At 46.3% G+C, this 20,886-nt stretch overlaps 1 protein-coding gene across 1 annotated transcript in view; it reads left to right on the top strand.

Annotated features, from left to right (window-relative positions):
- Window positions 1-20,027, top strand: part of LOC135090288 (neuroligin-4, X-linked-like) — a 150,777-nt gene extending 130,750 nt beyond the window's left edge. Inside the window, exons 5-11 of the mRNA XM_063986932.1 lie at window positions 380-660; window positions 5,056-5,280; window positions 6,972-7,115; window positions 9,339-9,490; window positions 9,946-10,064; window positions 11,046-11,223; window positions 18,070-20,027. Coding sequence (XP_063843002.1) covers window positions 380-660; window positions 5,056-5,280; window positions 6,972-7,115; window positions 9,339-9,490; window positions 9,946-10,064; window positions 11,046-11,223; window positions 18,070-19,276 — 2,306 coding nt within the window. The 3' untranslated portion in view covers window positions 19,277-20,027. The remainder of the gene's footprint in view (window positions 1-379; window positions 661-5,055; window positions 5,281-6,971; window positions 7,116-9,338; window positions 9,491-9,945; window positions 10,065-11,045; window positions 11,224-18,069) is intronic.
- Window positions 20,028-20,886: the final 859 nt, after the last annotated feature.

Raw genomic sequence — 20,886 nt, 5'->3', positions numbered from 1 at the left:
CCGTCTAGTCTTTTCTTCCTTCTAAATTTACTGCTTATCTATCACTCCTTCCTTCCTTCCTTCCTTCCTTCCTCTCTGCTATCCCTCTTCCTTACTTATTTATCTATTCACCTTATCTTCTGTCACCGCTTCCTTCCTTCATATCCCTTCTTCATTCTATTAAGTCCATCTCACTGCCCATCATTTCCATCCTTTTAACTCCACTATATCATCTACCTCTCTTCCTCCTTCCATCCTTTCTAATTCCTTCTCTCTCTCCCACTTTTAAAACCCTTAACTTTTCCTTGCCCTTAATCCTTCTATGACACCCTCCTCCGTACATTCACTGCACCCATCATTCCCTTCCTTTCTAACTCAACCACTTCGTCTCCCCCTACAGCACTCTTTCAGCGAGCAGTCTTGATGTCAGGCTCAGCTCTAAGTCCCTGGGCAGAAGTACAGGACCCTCTCTCGGTGACAGCGCGTCTTGCTAAGCTCCTCAACTGCTCCTTGCCCTCGAGCCTCAGCGACAGACACCCGGAGACCATCATGTGTCTGAGGAACGTGTCTGCATCCCGCCTGGCGACACTCGACCTTCCGGAATACAAGTTTACGTCTCTCTTTGGCCCCAGTGTGGACAATGTGGTGGTGACGCAGGATTTCAAGACCAGGATGAAGAGGGTGAGTCTGTGAGTGGTGGTGAGGGTGGGTGATGAGCGAGGAAGTGAAGTGAGTGAGTGGGTGAGTGAAGAGAGAGGGGGAGAGATAGTAAAAAGAGAGAGTTATAGAAATGTATGCGAGATAAATGTTATTGACGTTACGATCTCTTAAATCCTTCAACGGTGCAGGAAAGACAAATAACCCTTTTTTTTCCCCCTTTCATTTCCGTGTGTACAAGCATGTGGATTTTTTGACAGTGCTCTGAATGTTGACGGAAAAGACGACCGTGGCAGCAAACGGGTTAATTAATGGGTTTGTGTCAGGTATTCGTATCTTCCTTGTGTTGCTTATTGGGTATATTAAGTTTGTGAAGGACTGAGATAGCCGAATAGATGGACAGGTCTAATTTAATCTAATTTAACGTAATACATCAAGATTTTCTAAGTTTCCATTATTTTCCTCGACGAGAGAGAGAGAGAGAGAGAGAGAGAGAGAGAGAGAGAGAGAGAGAGAGAGAGAGAGAGAGAGAGAGAGAGAGAGAGAGAGACCAATTACTGAGCACAAAAACGACCAAATGAAGGAATTCTTTTACTAATCCAAAACAGACCGAGTAACTGACGGCGGGAATCGAACGGGGCTTTAAATGATAAACCTCTGGACAAGACTGTAGCCACTGATCCACTAAAGAGAGAGAGAGAGAGAGAGAGAGAGAGAGAGAGAGAGAGAGAGAGAGAGAGAGAGAGAGAGAGAGAGAGAGAGAGAGAGAGAGAGATACAATATTTTTTTTTATTCAAACATACAAAAAAAATTAAGAAAAGAAGCTATGGTCATATATCTGAACGATGCTGCTGCTGCTCTCTCTCTCTCTCTCTCTCTCTCTCTCTCTCTCTCTCTCTCTCTCTCTCTCTCTCTCTCTCTCTCTCTCTCTCTCTCTCTCTCTCTCTCTCTCTCTCTCTAACCACATGATATAAGAAAACAAGTCAGAATTCGGTTACATTACGTTAGATTAGATCAGACTCAGCCACTGTTGTTTTCCCTTGCTGTGTGTGTGTGTGTGTGTGTGTGTGTGTGTCTGAACGTAAGCCACCGCCGCCACACAGCACAGGAGACTCGACTGAACGAAATGGTTTGCAGTAGAAAGAAATTAACTGCTCACACTGCCCCATTAAAGCTCACCTTGTCTCTCCTAATTCACTGCAGATTATTCATTGCGATCCATTGACCCGAGAGAGAGAGAGAGAGAGAGAGAGAGAGAGAGAGAGAGAGAGAGAGAGAGAGAGAGAGAGAGAGAGAGAGAGAGAGAGAGAGAGAGAGAGAGAGAGAGAGAGAGAGAGAGAGAGAGAGAGAGAGAACTGTCATAATATTTCGACCTCCATTCTTTTGTCACCGAACGAAATGAGAAAGGAAGGAATGAAAGGAAGGAAGGAATAAAAAAATAAATAAAAAAAAATTGAGGAAGAGCAAAGAAACAAAGGATCTAATTGCTTCACTTATTGCTCCATGAACCCCGAGACACGAGACAGTGAACCGAAACGAAGCAGTAAGCAGGAATAATTGAAGCTTCGGTGTCTCAGAGGTGTGTCACAATGAGAATGACCAGAAAAAGATGGTTTCAGAACCACTGGGAAAAAAATTGGAAATAATTTTAAGGGAAAAAAATGACACAGGAAATCAATATCACAAAAAAATGAAAGTCGCGGGAAAATTTTTGAAGTTAGTAGAAGTTGGAGGAAAAAAAATTGTCGTGGAAATAAATGTCTCATGGAAAAGATGTCACAGGGGAAAAATGTCGGAGGAAAAATCACAGGAAATAAACACTGATGGAAAAAAAAAAAAAAAAATGTGGCAGAAAAAAAATGTCAGTAAAAAAAAGTCTTCCAAATTCGCCATATAAATTTTCCTTTGCTAATTTATTAGTTTACTGTGTTACTAGAAAGACAGAGACAATTAAACAGACACACACACAAACAGTGAAAAGAAACAGTGACATACATACATACATACATACATACATACATACATACATACATACATACATACATACACAGACAGACAGACAGACACGACAGACAGACAAAAACACACACACACACACACACACACACACACACACACACACACACACACACACACACACACACACACACACACACACAGTGAAAAAAAAAAAGACATACAAACATACAGACAGGCAGACAAAAAAAAAAAAAAAAAAAAAAAAAACACAGACAAACAGACAAAACACCCTCAAGCTCAGGTGTTCCAAGCTACCTGTCCCCTCACCTGCAACCTCACCTGTACCGCTCTAATAACCTGCCCTAATACCGGACACCTAAATACCTAATAGGGGGTAATCGCCGCGCCCTAACAAGCCCAGGAAAGGCGATACAATTAGGGTCAAATTAATCGAGCAACAGAAGAATATTTGACTCTTTTCTACTTATTTATCTTCAACTGATGAATTTCTTTGCACGGAATATATTTTGTCAACACATGAGGGAAGATTTTGGGATTTTTATTTACCTAAGGAGGAGGAGGAGGAGGAGGAGGAGGAGGAGGAGGAGGAGGAGGAGGAGGAGGAGGAGGAGGAGGAGGAGGAGGAGGAGGAGGAGGAGGAAGAGGAGGTGGTGGTAAATGTGAGGGAGATTGAGAATGAGGTTTTAATAGGAGGAGGAAGGAAGGGACGGGATGGTGAGATGGAAAAGAGGAAAGTAGGTAGCGATGGAGGAGGAGGAGGAGGAGGAGGAGGAGGAGGAGGAGGAGGAGGAGGAGGAGGAGGAGGAGGAGGAGGAGGAGGAGGAGGAGGAGGAGGAAGGCGGAAGAAGATAAGAAAAGTTGTGATCGTGTGCAGGAATGAACCGGACTGACTCGTGTGTGTGTGTGTGTGTGTGTGTGTGTGTGTGTGTGTGTGTGTGTGTGTGTGTGTGTGTGTGTGTGTGTGTGTGTGTGTGTGTGTGTGTGTGTGTGTGTGATTGTTGGGGAAGTTTTCAGCTTGTCTTGGCAGACCTTGTTAGGGAGTTACATTCTCGTCCCTGTCCACACACTTGTCATTACTTCCTCCCTGGGTTCCCACCACCACCACCACCACCACCACCACCACCACCACCACCACCACCACCACCACCGCCTCTTCAGCCAGTGACCAAATTGTTCCCGTAATCCCTTCACTCGTTACGCCCTTCCCACGTGACCAGGAGGAAGAAACTGTTGTCCGCGTCCTTTTTTTATTTATTTTTATCTTATTCTCTCTCTCTCTCTCTCTCTCTCTCTCTCTCTCTCTCTCTCTCTCTCTCTCTCTCTCTCTCTCTCTCTCCGTATGGCTGACTTAGTTTACTCTTTCTTCTTCTTCTTCTTCTTCTTCTTCTTCCCCCTCCTCCTCTTCTTCTTCTTCTTCCTCCTCCTCCAGCATCTGTAATTCAATTTATGGACCTTGTTCCTTCAATTTATCCCAGAAATCCCTTGGTTCCCTTGCTACGCTCTTTTTCCCTCACCACACACACACACACACACACACACACACACACACACACACACACACACACACACACACACACACACACATGCTCATCACATCCCCTCATCATCTCATCACGCGCTAAATTTACCTTAACCCTCATATTTCTCCTCATATTCCCCTCATATTCCCCTCCCCTACAGCTTCGCCAGCCCCTTATCACCCTCTTCCCTTCCTCTTTTACTCTTGTTATCACCTCATTCACTTATCCTTCTTCCTCCCTTTCTCTTTCTCTTTTCCTTTCTCTGATGGCTTTGTTCATTACGCTATTTCTCTCTTTCTCCTCTATTTCATTCCTTTCGTTTGTTTAGTGGTGGTGCTTCATTTCCATTCTTTCTCCTTCTCTTTCTCTTTCCTATATTCCTTCTCTCTCTCTCTCTCTCTTGGTTAGTCTCTTGTTTTGTCTTTCTCTCTCCTTTCGTTTCTCTCTTTTCCCTCTCTCTGTTCCTTCTCTTCTCTGTTGTCTTATCACTGTCTTCCCTCTTAACTCATTCACTCACTATGCATTTCATTTCTCTCTCTCTCTCTCTCTCTCTCTCTCTCTCTCTCTCTCTCTCTCTCTCTCTCTCTCTCTCTCTCTCTCTCTCTCTCTCTCTCTCTCTCTCTCTCTCTCTCTCTCTCTCTCTCTCTCTCTCTCTCTCTCTCTCTCCTAACCATCCCTCCTTACCTTTCCTCTTCACTGCCCAATCATCACTCTCTCTTCCCCTCATCACTCAACACCCACTCCCTATCTCCCCATATCTCTCTCATCACACACTCCATCTTTTCTTCACCCCTTCACTTCCACCTACACCCATTTCCCATCTGTCAACACTCCATCCCTCACTCCACCCATCATCTGTCCCCATCTCTTAATACGTACATTCATCTCTCTCTCTAACTACATACACTCGCTATTTCAGGTCCTGGAGAAGCGGGGATTAAGTGTAATGTTTGGCGTGACGGAGGCTGACGGGTTCCCTCAGCTGAACCGGGACCAGGTGCAAGAAGGCCTGGACGTGTCAGCGAGGAACCGTTTATTCAGAACCTACGTAAGGAATGTGTACCACCATCACCTGCAGGAGATTTACCTGGCCATCACCAAGGAGTACACGGACTGGGGCAACCCGGCGCAGCATCCCTTCGTGGTGAGCCAAGTGGAGGCAGAGAGAATGAGTGACCATGTTTGAATATTGAAATTTAGTGATGAAGGATGGAGAATGAGATGAAGTAGAAAGATAAAGGAATGTTTTGAAGGAGGAGAGGATGGAGATAGAGATGGAGAAAGATGAAGGGATGCTTTTAGAGGGTAGGAATGGAGGGAAGGGTGGAAGATATTGGAGACGTAGGAGGAAAAGAAGGGAAATAAAGGGAAGGTGAAGAGGAGTAAGATGAAGAAGGTAATGCTGGAGGATAGGAATGTAAAGAGGTGAGAGGTGGAAAGATGAAGAGGAAGAAGAAATGGAGAGATGGTAGAGAGAGAGATAGAGAGGAGAGGAAGGAAAATGTAGAGAAAGGGGAGGAAAATGAGAAAAGATTCAGAAGGACCATGAAGGAAGAAAAATAAAATAAAATACTCCCTATCTTTCCTATCATCTACAAAAAAGGAAAAATATATCATTTTCTTCCTATATAAAATTGGGAAAACAAAACTGCAAAATAAATAAGAAACTTTCCTCACCTTTAAGAACTATTTTCATTTATTATCCTCTATTCCTTCATATTCTTTCTATCATTTTTTTATTCCTTTAGTCAATCTTCACATCTCTCTCCTTTCTAGTATGCGCTTGATTAGAGAGAGAGAGAGAGAGAGAGAGAGAGAGAGAGAGAGAGAGAGAGAGAGAGAGAGAGAGAGAGAGAGAGAGAGAGAGAGAGAGAGAGAGAGAGAGAGAGAGAGAGAGAGAGAGAGAGAGAGAGAGAGAGAGAGAGAGAGCAGATGTGAAGGAAGAGAAGGATGAGACAGCTGATGATAGATAGCTAGAGGAGGAGGAGGAGGAGGAGGAGGAGGAGGAGGAGGAGGAGGAGGAGGAGGAGGAGGAGGAGGAGTAACAAGTAGCGATAGCAGTGAGGAGGAAGGGAGGGAGGAAGTGACATTATCGAAGAGGAGGTGAGAGAGAGAGAGAGAGAGAGAGAGAGAGAGAGAGAGAGAGAGAGAGAGAGAGAGAGAGAGAGAGAGAGAGAGAGAGAGAGAGAGAGAGAGAGAGAGAGAGAGAGAGAGAGAGAGAGAGAGAGAGAGAGAGGTGATTACATTTACAATTACCACGAGGAACAGGTACACGAGATGGAGGTACAGGTGTTGCAAGCATGTACAGAGTGATTCTACGGTACATTTCAGCTCCGAACATTCCATCACCTGGTTTTCTCCCTTACAATTCTTCCCTGTGATAAATTTCAGTATGATAAGCTGGCTGAGGTGACTGAGTGAGGTGAGGTGGTAGAAGTGAAGTGATATCAGGTTAAGTTAAAGAGAAGATACTGTTAGGGAGGGGAGGGAACGGGAGGGGAGGGAAGGGAAGAGAGGGAAAGGGAGGGGAAGGGTGAGGTGGGGTGAGGTGAAGTAAGGTTAGGTTAGGTTAGGTTAGGTTAGGTTAGGTAAAGTCAGATATGCTAAAATAGAGTATATACGGTAATGCGAGGTAAGGCTAGGTAAAATTAGGTAAGGTGGAGCAAAGTAAGACAAAATTAATGAAGTTAATTACGAAAAACAAAAAAAAATATTCTAGCTAACATTTTAAATCGTAAGTAGCTATCAGATACACCCCAAACACTTCACAACACATTCAAAAGACCAATATATTCAAGGATCAATAGTCACAGGTAAGTCGTCTCTCGCACACAGGTAAGAAACTTGGCGGTGGAGGCAATCAGTGACGGCTCCTACCTGGCGCCTCTCATGGACTTCGGGGAGATGGTGAGCACACAGGCACCCACCTACATGTACGTGTACAGCCACGCCAACCACCACCACGACAAGGACAAGAAGGTACGAGGCGGCTCCTTCAAGATTTAACCCTTTATCTTTAGTCTTCATTTGATTTTTGTTGACTTTTGCCGGTGTCCCTCCTACATGAAAAAATAAATAAATAAATAAGACATATATTACCTCTTTTCTCGTCTTTTTTTTTTATAATTTAGTCTTTCTTCAGGTCTCATTTCCTCTGTTCTACTCTTACTTCGTCTTAATTCTTCTACTTTTAGTCTTCCTTCATGCCCTAACTCTTCTAATGCTTTACTCCTCCACGCCTTAACGCTTCCTATTGACTCTCCATAAACAACCTTGCCCAGTGTACTGAAAAACCTTCGTACTCTGCCAAGGACTCTTAAGTGGCTAGCAACAGTGACACGTATTCCAGCGATTCTTCTTCTTCTTAGTACAGAGTCATTAAGACACAGGAACATTAGGGAAGCTGCAGACATACACGTGGCAAGCCAGGTGGATCTTATTGTGCAGTATAGCAGTGTTAGTTCCAATACACCAGCACACTGCACATCACCGCCTCGTATATAGACAGCCTGGCTTTACTTGGGTATGATGTAACAGGATAGTGGCGCTGTATCTTGTGTCACTGTACGAGTTATAATGCTGCAGGTTACGTTACAGTTGATATACAAACATTCATTATCTTACTGAAACTTGATACTGATATTGTGTTTAGGAATAGATAGATAGTGTGTGTGTGTGTGTGTGTGTGTGTGTGTATAGGGGTGTGTAGGTAAGTGGATGTGTGTGTGTGCGCGTCACCTAAACCCTTCTAAACCTCTCCTAACGACACCGTTCAGATTCCCTCACCTGCTTACAATACTTTCAAGGGAGAACGCTATGCAATAATACTTACCAAACCGATCTTCATAAAAATCATAAAAACTAATGAGGCAAAAAATAATTAAGACTGTAATGTTACAGTAAATATTAAAACCTGAGCTGTGGCGAGTATACCTGCATGCTCTGCTCTGTTCTTCCCTCCTTGGGTTAATGACTCTATGATTACAGGTGTAGTAATTAGCTGGCTGGGGTGAGCTGCCTCGTTATTGACCTGAGAGCGAGAGAGAGAGAGAGAGAGAGAGAGAGAGAGAGAGAGAGAGAGAGAGAGAGAGAGAGAGAGAGAGAGAGAGAGAGAGAGAGAGAGAGAGAGAGAGAGAGAGAGAGAGAGAGTTTCCTATCAGTGTATAAAGTAGAACTGCCAATACTGCTAAACTACACTGCTTCCGGCTCACAACGTAACACTCAACACACTCTTAAGTCACTCCACTGCACTCCCACACTTACAAACACACTCCCACACTTATGAAGGCATAAAAAATACCCTTTAAAACCTGCATACACTAACATAGACACGGATCATTAGCACATTCCTGTACATTCTCTCTCAGACACACACACAGAAAGAAAAAAATACATGTAAATAAACAAAAATTAAAGAAGAGACGAACGAATAAAGAGTCAAGATTCACCGCACATCATTAAGAAGCACTTAAAAGATTAGACAAATTTATGAATGGAGTGTACTCGTAAAACAAGTATGTATATTTCACACTGACTGCCACGTGTAGGCCTGATCGCTTCTTGCACCTTCCTTGTTATCTTATAATCCTATCACTTCTAATACCAGATTAAGTAATATAACTGCAGTACCAAATGACCGTAAACATCACACACACACACATACTATCATTCTCACACACATAACTGGTAATTTTCTTGAGTTCTGATAACGAGTAGTGGTGAAGACAGTGTTGGGTGTTTTTTTTTTTTTTTTCAGCGTTTCCAGAGATGCTGTTTCGCCACAAGTCAGGAAATTTGCATAAGAACAATAGTTAGTAATTGTCTGATTTAAGAACCGTAATTAATCGACTCTCTCTCTCTCTCTCTCTCTCTCTCTCTCTCTCTCTCTCTCTCTCTCTCTCTCTCTCTCTCTCTCTCTCTCTCTGGTATAATTCCTTTATCCTCCCTTCCTTTCCCTAATTTTTACTTTTGTTTCCTCCTTGTTATACCTTCGCTTCTCTCTCTCTCTCTCTCTCTCTCTCTCTCTCTCTCTCTCTCTCTCTCTCTCTCTCTCTCTCTCTCTCTCTCTACTCCTTTTTCCCTCCCTCTACTGCGTTCTCTCCTTTCCTCTATCCCATTCTCTTCTCATATCTATCCTTATCAATTACCTTCTCTCTCTCTCTCTCTCTCTCTCTCTCTCTCTCTCTCTCTCTCCCCACGCAGCCGTTCGGGAGTCTGTTCGCTTCGGAGATTCCACTTCTGTTCGGAGCTCCGTTCATGGATGATCCGGGACACTGGACTGATAATTTTTCGAAGCCTGACTCGCATGTCTCGGAACTGCTCATGAGATACTGGACCAACTTCGCTAAATCTGGGTAAGCTGTGGTGGCGTGGCTTTTTTTATTTATTTATTTTTTCAAGGGGATTTTTTTTTTTTGTGGGTGGTGTAAACTGTTTCGTTTTCTTTGATTTTTTTTTTTATGTGAGAGAATATTAAGTGGTATCTCTTTTTATGTTTTTTTTTACTTGTTTTCTTTCGTTTTCTTTGGCTTTGCTTTGCTTGGTTACATTCGTCTTGGTAATTTTCTTCTTGAACTGACTTTCCTTCTCTCCAGCCAAAGCTTCTTACTTTTCCTGCCGTTGTCAGCATTTCTTTTACTCACTTCCTTTCATTTCTTTGTTTTCCTTTACTTAGTTACAAGACATCAAAAAACCCAAAACAGTGGCTTCAAAACACCCCAAAACAGACTTAAAACTATCCTTAAGACAGCCCCCAAAGACCTCTAATAGATTAAGGTCCTCAAGCCCCTTCCTCTGTCTCTCTTCCCAGGGACCCTAACCTTCCGGAGGAGACCAAACCAGTCTACTCTTACAAGGACCGAGGCAGCAGACAGAAAAATGTGTCATGGGAACAGTATGAGGCAGTATACGAGAAATTCCTTGACATCAGTAAGTAAATAATGATGATAATGATTGTGTGTGTGTGTGTGTGTGTGTGTGTGTGTGTGTGTGTGTGTGTGTGTGTGTGTGTGTGTGTGTGTGTGTGTGTGTGTGTGTGTGTGTGTGTGTGTGTGTGTGTTAATCCGCCACTCACATTAAATATTTATCTGTGCAGGGTTATATATTCTCTCTCTCTCTCTCTCTCTCTCTCTCTCTCTCTCTCTCTCTCTCTCTCTCTCTCTCTCTCTCTCTCTCTCTCTCTTTCTTTACCCTTTGTTTCCACCTTCTCATCTAATATTTCCTTTCGTCATTGTCTTTCTCCTATTATCTCTCTCTCTCTCTCTCTCTCTCTCTCTCTCTCTCTCTCTCTCTCTCTCTCTCTCTCTCTCTCTCTCTCTCTCTCTCCTGTTCCCCTTTCCCTCTTCTCATCTTCTTAATATTCCTTCAAGTGCACTTATATTTCATGCTTCCTCGTTCTTACCTCTCTCTCTCTCTCTCTCTCTCTCTCTCTCTCTCTCTCTCTCTCTCTCTCTCTCTCTCTCTCTCTCTCTCTCTGGATCTAGGGCAGGTCTCATGGGGGCTAAACAATCTATGAGCTCTCAGCACTGACCTATCCTAACCTAACCTAACTTGACCTACGCTAAGAAGAAGGGAAGGATGTGAGGAAAAAATAGGGTAAAAGTTATACAGGTCACCTTGTCACTGGTAATTGCTAGACACGGACATCGAGAGAGAGAGAGAGAGAGAGAGAGAGAGAGAGAGAGAGAGAGAGAGAGAGAGAGAGAGAGAGAGAGAGAGAGAGAGAGAGAGAGAGAGAGAGAGAGAGAGAGAGAGAGAGAGAGAGAGGAACACAGCTGTAAAACACATTATTTCCGCAACACCGCCGCTGACCACTGACATCAGACACGAACAATAAACACCATTAACATCACCATTATCACCACTACATTACCACCACCACCACCACCACCACTGCCGCGCCTCCCCCAGGTTACCGTCCGCGGCTCAAGGACCACTACAGGGCTCACAAGGTCGCCCTCTGGAACTGGCTAATCCCAGAGCTGGAGGAGGCGGGCTCAAAGTATCCAGAGTCAGATGAGGAGGCGTGGCACTCCTCTGAGGACCCCAAGCATTTTATCGGCCCCGTCAGACCGCTGGATCCCTTTAGGTAAGTCCCCCTTGTTCTTTACTCCGTTCTCTTTATTTATGTCGCTCCCGTTTTCTTTTTTTTTTTTTTTTGTTTTTTGGTGGGGGGATGTGTGTGTGTTTCGTTTTTAAGTCTCTCTCTCTCTCTCTCTCTCTCTCTCTCTCTCTCTCTCTCTCTCTCTCTCTCTCTCTCTCTCTCTCTCTCTCTCTCTCTGCAACTTTTTTTTTCTATCTTTCTATCTTTTCTCCTCCTATCCTCCTTCCTGTCTTCACTATTCGATCTATTTATTAAGCTTCACTCTAAGTTCTCTTTTTACCTGACTTCCCACGCAAACCCAGACAGGACGGTGCACAATACGAGTAAACACGAATAGATCAGTAAGCGAAGGAAGCACGCAAGACCTCTCGACCTTTCCCTCACTCGCCAAACGCCACAATAAAAGACAGTGGAAATAAATGCTAAGAAAAAAGGAAAACTGATAAGAAAAATGAAAGGATGTTTAAGTTACGTGTTTTAATCGTATCAGGGGCGGATTTATTTAGTTTTTTTTTGTTTATTTATTTATTTATTTATTCATTTTATTATTTTTCTATTTGTCGTGTATTTGTTTCGTCGTCCAAGTTTTCTTCATTTTCTACAACGAACTTTTTGTACTTTTTCTTTCTTTCTTTATTTATTTATTCATTTATTTATTTATTTATTGGATTTAGGAGCGGATCAAGCTATGTTCAGATTCAAGGAGCATTTTCTTTCATTTCTGGGGAGACTATACTAAACTTAACTAAACTCTGTGTGTGTGTGTGTGTGTGTGTGTGTGTGTGTGTGTGTGTGTGTGTGTGTGTGTGTGTGTGTGTGTGTGTGTGTGTGTGTGTGTGTGTGTGTGTGTGTGTGTGTGTGTGTGTGTGTGTGTGTGTGTGTGTGTGTGTGTGTGTGTGTGTGTGTGTGTGTGTGTGTGTGTGTGTGTGTGTGTGTGTGTGTGTGTGTGTGTGTGTGTGTGTGTGTGTGTGTGTGTGTGTGTGTGTGTGTGTGTGTGTGTGTGTGTGTGTGTGTGTGTGTGTGTGTGTGTGTGTGTGTGTGTGTGTGTGTGTGTGTGTGTGTGTGTGTGTGTGTGTGTGTGTGTGTGTGTGTGTGTGTGTGTGTGTGTGTGTGTGTGTGTGTGTGTGTGTGTGTGTGTGTGTGTGTGTGTGTGTGTGTGTGTGTGTGTGTGTGTGTGTGTGTGTGTGTGTGTGTGTGTGTGTGTGTGTGTGTGTGTGTGTGTGTGTGTGTGTGTGTGTGTGTGTGTGTGTGTGTGTGTGTGTGTGTGTGTGTGTGTGTGTGTGTGTGTGTGTGTGTGTGTGTGTGTGTGTGTGTGTGTGTGTGTGTGTGTGTGTGTGTGTGTGTGTGTGTGTGTGTGTGTGTGTGTGTGTGTGTGTGTGTGTGTGTGTGTGTGTGTGTGTGTGTGTGTGTGTGTGTGTGTGTGTGTGTGTGTGTGTGTGTGTGTGTGTGTGTGTGTGTGTGTGTGTGTGTGTGTGTGTGTGTGTGTGTGTGTGTGTGTGTGTGTGTGTGTGTGTGTGTGTGTGTGTGTGTGTGTGTGTGTGTGTGTGTGTGTGTGTGTGTGTGTGTGTGTGTGTAATAATAATAATAATAATAAACGGTTTATTATTTAGGCAGTTGACAAACTGAAAATGTACATAGGGGATGGGGAAAAACTTAACATTAATCCTAACGGTAAGACTAATCTAGGAGGGAAATACTATCGATTGATGGCTCGCACCATGGTGGGAATCGCACTGAGTCTGTACCGGTCCGTGCGCGGCGCCTTCAGGGGCGTTATTTTGTTGTGGTGTCTGGTGGCACGGACAGGGCGAGGCGCGTCGGGCGGCAGCATGTCTCTGAGACGCGGATGATGCAGTAGTCCCTTCCCAAACTTCTCCAGAGCCTCTCGGTGCCTGGTGGATATTCTGGACAGACTCAGGGTGGTCAGGGCGTCTTCATAGGTGGTGTATGCAGGGCCAAGGATGACCCTGCACGCCCTTTTCTGCACACTCTCTAGCTGTAGCTGTTGAGTGTGTGTGAGGGAGGAGGACCACGCTGGGGAGGCGTACATGAGTTTGGGGAGGATGAAGGTGAGGTACACCCCCCTTAACTCATCTGTCGGCGTCCCCAGCGACCTGAGTCTGCGCAGCATGTACAGCCTGTAGGTAGCTGATCTCACGGTGCTGGCGACATGCTGCTTCCAGGTCAGCTGGTCGTCCACCGTGACTCCGAGAGAAGCTTGGCACATTGGACCACCTGGAGGGGGTGAGGGCCCACTGTGAGCCGGGGAGGGGGCACTGGTACAGAGGAGGTACAGAAATGCATCACCACAGTTTTGCTGTGGTTGATGGTCATCCTGCTCTCCTCTGTCCACGTCTGCAGTCGCTCCAGAATTGCTTGCAGTGGCGAGTAGTCCGGGTTCTTGTTGGAAACTGGGACGCCCACGGTGCAGTCGTCCACATACTTCCAGCGATGGGGGGTGTCGGTGAGGGCGTCGTTGATGAGGAGGAGGAAGCATAGAGGACCCATCTTGGTCCCCTGGGGGACTCCACATGTCAGCTGTTGGAAATTAGAGACAGAGCCCTGATAGCGAACGGCCTGACGTCTCCCTGTGAGGAAGTCGGCTAGCCACGCTATCAGATTAGGAGGGAGACCCAGACTTACTGCCTTGCTGATGACAACAGTGTGATCAACTAGATCAAAGGCTTTTTTGAAGTCGACAAAAGCAACAGCTAGAGAGGTGTTTCGCTTGTCCAGGTGGCTGTGGATGAATTCAAGGAAGCTGGTCAGGTAATGTGAGGTGGAGGTGGCTTTAATATTTCCGAATTGTCTGGATATCCACGGTGTTACAAATTTTGGTGTATGCCCAGTCATATACAAAATCTTCACAAATAAGGCTAGGGATGGGGGTGATAGAGACTGGCCTGAGGTCATTGAGTGACTGAGGACTGGAAGTTTTGGGGATGGGAGTGACATAAGATGTCTTCCAGTCCGCGGGGCAAGAGTGTTGGGAGAGTGAGGCGTGTATTATGGAGCATAGCGGTGTTGCTAGCTCTACAGCAAATTCCTTGTAAATTTTTATAGGAAGGTCAGTGGGTGTGGTGGATCTTGGTTTAAATTTAAGTATTCTCTTAAAAACATCCATCGCCTGGGACAGTGTGTGGAGGGGAGGGAGCGGGCAGATAGGCAGGAAGCGGAGTGGTGTGGAGGGGAGGAAAGGTTTGACAGATAGCAGCAAAGTGATCGTTCATCTCCTGAGCCGCGAGATTAGCAGGAAGGTGTGAGGTGCAAGGAAGGGATGAAGTGTGCTTTTGTAAGCCACACAAAGCTTTGATCTTAGCGTACCACTGTCTGTTGTTGGTCAGCTTGAGGTGGTGTATCTTGTCTGGGTAATAGCTTGCCTTTGCATTCTTAATCTCCCTGATTACTCTGTTTCTTAGTTTCCTGTAAAGGACCGGGCAGGAGTGGAACGCCCAGGTCCGCTGACGCATGAGTCTTTTAATGCGGGGCGTCATCCAGGGAGCATCAGACGGGTGCGTTGTGACGCTCTTGGCTGGGAAGTAGTGGTGGAAGGCTGCTGTAGTAGTAGTAGTAGTAGTAGTAGTGTGTGTGTGTGTGTGTGTGTGTGTGTGTGTGTGTGTGTGTGTGTGTGTGTGTGTGTGTGTGTGTGTGTGTGTGTGTGTGTGTGTGTGTGTGTGTGTGTGTGTGTGTGTGTGTGTGTGTGTGTGTGTGTGTGTGTGTGTGTGTGTGTGTGTGTGTGTGTGTGTGTGTGTGTGTGTGTGTGTGTGTGTGTGTGTGTGTGTGTGTGTGTGTGTGTGTGTGTGTGTGTGTGTGTGTGTGTGTGTGTGTGTGTGTGTGTGTGTGTGTGTGTGTGTGTGTGTGTGTGTGTGTGTGTGTGTGTGTGTGTGTGTGTGTGTGTGTGTGTGTGTGTGTGTGTGTGTGTGTGTGTGTGTGTGTGTGTGTGTGTGTGTGTGTGTGTGTGTGTGTGTGTGTGTGTGTGTGTGTGTGTGTGTGTGTGTGTGTGTGTGTGTGTGTGTGTGTGTGTGTGTGTGTGTGTGTGTGTGTGTGTGTGTGTGTGTGTGTGTGTGTGTGTGTGTGTGTGTGTGTGTGTGTGTGTGTGTGTGTGTGTGTGTGTGTGTGTGTGTGTGTGTGTGTGTGTGTGTGTGTGTGTGTGTGTGTGTGTGTGTGTGTGTGTGTGTGTGTGTGTGTGTGTGTGTGTGTGTGTGTGTGTGTGTGTGTGTGTGTGTGTGTGTGTGTGTGTGTGTGTGTGTGTGTGTGTGTGTGTGTGTGTGTGTGTGTGTGTGTGTGTTTGTTTCCGTGACATAAATAAAAGTATTCCCTAAAAATATGAACTTTTTTTTTCACCGCTGTGACGTGTGCCTCAATGTAAACAACTGCAAAGAAAGATGAAATAAAAAACAAAAAACATCAACATGCAAGAGTTAACCAGTACCTCGACTCCTCCACGCCTCTCTCTGGTGGACTTTGGAACTCTGCTTTGTTAATTTTCTTCTCTCCTTCCTGTGACTTCGACTGCCACTTGGTCTACCTTTACCCTAATCACCAATCACTCTGAGACAGCGTGACTTGTTCCACAGCCACATTCAATCTTTAAACTGAGAGGAAATTGCAATATATGTCCTTTTCCTTCGCTAACTCTCTTGCAGGTGTCTATAAAGATTTCATGCATTGTTTCTGGTGCTGATAACTGTTTCGTGTCGCGGTGAAAGGGTTAAGAGAGAACTACTGTGATATCTGTGGAGTTAAAGTAACCTCTATTTCTATTCTGCGGTTATTTATTTATTTATTTTCGGACTAAACTGATCGCTATTTTTCTATTTTCCAGTTAACTTTTTTTTTTTCATGAACGTCAATAGAGCACTTTTTATCTTTCTTTCCCGTGACTTGAGCCCATTTATGAAACGATAATCGGGATATTTCTGGACCTGGAACTAAACCGACCTCCATTTCTGTTTTACCAGTAACATTTTTTTACATATATATATATTTTTTTTTTGAGAGAAGCGGCAAAACAGCACGTGTTTTCCGCTTTGTTGTGCCACTGACTGCCCTCCCGCCTCCCGCACGCGTAACAAATAAATAAAAAACTCACGCAAAACTGACGATGCTGCGGTAAATAAAAAAAAACTGAGCGTGGTGGGCGTGGCGGGCGCGGTGGGCGTTGTATACACACTGGGCGTTCACCTCTTTCTTCAACTTTACTACTTGGCGTGATGGAGTATCGCTGTGGGGAGGAGCAGAGGGACAAAGGAAGGGGCAGGGAGGAAGGAACACTGAAGAAGGGGCAGGAGGGAAGGCGGGGAGAGGCGGTGTTAAACTCAGAGAAAGTTTGCGATAATTATGAAAGTTGATGAAGAAGCGTGCGAAATGCGTCTTAACCTGTGCTAACGAGCGAGCCACCTTCACCTGGAAACACCTGGGAACACCTGGCTCTTCTATTCCCGCGATATGTTTCTCCCTGGGAAATAAATTGAGTTTGCGTGAAGTGTGAGGGGAGAAATGAATGTACACGGGAGAAGAAAGAGAGCAAGACTGAAAAAGACGAGGATCGATTGCGTGAAGATGCAAGACAGAGGGACAGAACAAGGGGAAGCATACAACAGAACCACATGGAGAGGGCGCATCTCAACCTATGACTCGTTTCTATGCCTGTATTTTGTGCGAGGAACGTCAAAGGTGTGCTGTCTTTAAGAGTCAACACAGGTGAAGCGTTGTATATTCAGGTATACAGCTCCCCTACACGACAAAGTAACAAGCTGAGGGGGTGTTTGGAGAGACATATCCACCCCAGACCAGGCGTTGGGAGCATTCTTTAGTCTATCTCCAGTCGCTCCCAAAAAAGCTCCCACAATTATCTCAAAAAAAGAGGTCTACATTTTGACACAATGGGCGATAAAATCTGACACGTTAGGTGAGCATGGTGGCAACAGTTGGTAGCCCTGCACACTGAGGATGGCTGCCGTATATATGAACTGGGCAATACATTGGCATATCAGCATCAAGTCGAGTCATGCATACCAACCTTACCGGCAGCGGGTATCATATTGTTCATTAGGCCGCCCTTCGCACTATTTTTTTTTCCGAGCCTACTGTACATATCGTTGTATCTCATATGTAGATAAAGGAACAAAGCTGCCAAGACTGTTGCTACCTCCCAGCCACACAAACCCAAGCTGCTGTCACACTCGCCCCTCTATGGAAAGGAGAGACAAGTTAAGAGGAGTGTAAGCACCTGTCTTCCCTCTCCCCCTCTCTCTCTCACTGCCTGACGTGTTCCCGTGCTCCTCTCCCTTCTCCTCTCCTCCTCTCTCCCTCACATGATAAGTCTCGATGCCCCACACTCTCACTCCAAAACTTCCCAAAAAGTAGTTCCCTGCCACTAACTTCCAACTGAGTTTCTCGTTTTCTAAGTGGTTCTTGCAGTGAGTATTCCCCGCCTACGATTTCTTCCTTCCTTCCTTCCTTCCTTCCTTCCTTCCTTCCTTGTGCGAGTTCATGCCTTGTTCGTGGCAAGGTTCCCAATATCACGGTGAACTGGGCGGTTGATTAATGTCTTCTCTCCGGCACTGGCTTAAGGGCGTGATGGGAAGGCTTCTCATGCCATGGTAGCTTTTTAATTTCCTTCTAAAAATGAATGTCGTCTTTAATGTTTCAGTCTTTCTGTATGAACAAATCCTCTCATACTGATTCGTTTAATCTGGGTATTATGTTTCAAAATCAGTATATTTAGTGTTAGTATTCATCTAACCACCAGCAAGACTAAAGCATTATAGGTGTTTCCAATATAACCAACACTACTGACACTTGCTTGCCCCGCTCCTCTTCCCCCAGGTTCCTGCACACCACCACCGCCTCCATCACCTCGGAGGCCCCCGCCCTGCCCACGCCCAGCGATGAGTACCTGCCGCCCAACGTGAGCGCCGCCCACGGGGGAGCGCCCAGACTGGTGAACAGGTCCTCAGAGGCCGTGACGGGGGCTGGCGGGGGGCAGTTCCTTGACTACACTACGGCGCTGACGCTCACCGTGGCCATCGGTCTCTCCCTGCTGGTGCTCAACGCCATTCTGTTCGCGGCGCTCATTTACAAGCGGGACAGGAACTCTCTGGGGCCCAAGATCAAGTACGACAGCGCCTCCGCCCAGCCGCTGTGCACCGTGGACAGCGGCATCCGCTCCGTGTCCACCCACGAGGCGCTGTCCTCCCCCGTGAAGGAGGGCAAGCAGGCGTGCGGCGTGGACCTGCAGTGCACAGAGCTGCACACCTTCCCCACGCCGCCTGACATCGGGGACCGCAACACCGAGGTCACCTTCCACACCAGCAACTCCATGCACTCCATCCTGTCGCAGCCCACCAGCCAGTTCATCCCGCCCCCGCCGCTGCTCGCCACCACGCCGCCCACGCCGCCCGTCTCCGCCCAGCTCAGTGACGGCATGGAGGGCGGCGCGTGCTCCGGCGGCCGCTGCTTTCCGGACGCCGGCAACGGACAGTATCCGGACATCAACCCCAACGGCCAGTTCCCTCCTGACGTGGGCCAATATCCCTCCGACATGACCAGCGGCCACTTCTCCGACCAGTACCGTGGCAATGGCAACGGCGGCGGCGGCGGCGGCGGCGGGAGTGGCGGCGGCAGTCAGTGCACGGAGCCGAGCATATCCGCTTACCCCACAACGTCGGCGTCGCAGTGCACGCAGTACTGCCACCACTACCCGCCCAGCGTCAGCCAGTACTCCTCCTCCACCGACCAGTACTCCATATCGGGCAGCCAGTTCTCCAGCCCCGGCGCGCCCTGCTCCACCTCGGTGTGTCAGTTCTCGGAGGCGGGTGTACCGTGTCTGCCCAAGACCCCCTACTCCGACGACGGCAGCACGCCCGAAGTGGTGGCCAGCGCGGGAGGGCAGCGTGCAAGCCGGAGCGCGACGCTACAACGCGGGGCCTCCATCAGGAAGCCCCAGCCGCCCCCGCGAGGCTCCACGCTGCCATCCTACGCCACGCTGCCCCGCCAGAGTTCCAAGGAGTCCCTCTCTCACATCAACGCCTGAACGCCGCCACTCGCGCCGCGGCCCAGTGACTCGTGACGCTCAAGTGACAGAAAACGGGGAACGGTTTTTCACTGCCGCGTGGAGGAGAGAGGATTTAACACGCGTCGATATATTTTTTTTTTTTCCACGAATAGCGAGAAATATCGGTGGTATTGACACGAACCGCAAAACACCACGATACGTACGTGTGTGTGTTTGTGCGTGAACGTGTAGGTCATTTTTGTTATATTTTTCCTGTGCGCATCAACGAGACAAGCTAAGCAGTGAACACACGGGCATGGGCTGGCTGAAAACTGACGAAATTAACCTGTGGAGGAGCATTTTGTGGGTTTCACACTTTTCTTATATTAGCAGTGTGTTCGTGTGTATGTGTGCGTGTGCGTGAGTATGCGTGCGTATGCGTGTGTGCGCGTGCGTGTTTCATTAATGTGTCACTCCAAAATGCGACATACGTAAGCATCACTTTAGCCGCGACTCACCTCCGTGTTTGCTCTTGGTGTCAGCGAGGCCAGGCACAAGCGAGGCAGGGAGACGGGAAGAGGAGGGCAGGCAGGTAGAGCAGGCAGGTGTCCTCTCATCACCTCCACCCCTCCCCAGCTCCTTGCCGCCCACCTGGAAAGCAAGGAGAAATGAGATTGTAACTTAAATGATTCGTAAGGGAATAATTGGCAAGACGGAGGAACTAAGAGTGAAAAGATGAAAAGTGATTGTCTGTTTGTTGACGGTGACTGGTCTAAAGGTTCTCGTTGTTAATGGCACAATACATTTATTTGTAGCTCAGCCAAATAATTAAATATAAAATGGAAATGTTAGGAAATTAAGAAACTGAGGATGTTACCAACTCTACAAAAAGTGCATGAAGTGAAGACAAAAGGAAAGTTTGGAGAAGGAAAAAGTTGCAAAAAAAGGTGTAGTAGTTTCCCTGTAAAACAATACATGAAAACGCTTAAAGTTTCCCTCATCAAGTCTTGAAGGAAAACAAAAGGCAGTTTCAAGAAAAGAAAAATATTAAAGAGAAAAAAAAAGTTAGGAGAGAGAAAATAAGAAAAAAAATTGAAATCCTATTAAGAAAAATAACAGCAACAACACAGTATTACCTAAAAGAAAGGAAGCAGAAACAAACAGCAGCAGGCGCGTTGGCCCTAACAAGGCTGTTTGACGAGATATCCATGTACGCTACGAGAAAGACACAGACACACCAACCATAATCAAAAATACACCATTAAGTTAACGACACTCAGTTAATGGAGGGTTTAGCTCATCTCGTGTACTCTCCGTGCTTCGGGAGAGACGGAAGGGAGAGACTGGGACAGGTAAAGGTGACGGTTCCCTCCCACGGTATCCCCGCAAGCCTGCACGTGACGAAGTGTTAAAAAATGACGGTACTGTGACGCTATTTTGTTGTATTCGCTCAAGGGACAGGAAGTGACGGGAAGAGACGGAAGTGAATGAATTAGAAACTTGCTCAACTAAAAAAAAAAAAAAAAAGTTCTCAATTTATCGTGTAGTGAGATTGGAAAGATACACAAAGGAACACAATGGAAGAACGAACAGCGCCAAACTACGTACTGGTCCTAACGAGGCTGTTTGTGATAAGCTACACTTGTACG

Source organism: Scylla paramamosain, chromosome 34 (assembly GCF_035594125.1).
Source record: "Scylla paramamosain isolate STU-SP2022 chromosome 34, ASM3559412v1, whole genome shotgun sequence".
NCBI classification, from domain to species: Eukaryota; Metazoa; Arthropoda; class Malacostraca; order Decapoda; family Portunidae; genus Scylla; species Scylla paramamosain.
This window is presented reverse-complemented; position numbering and strand designations above follow the sequence as displayed.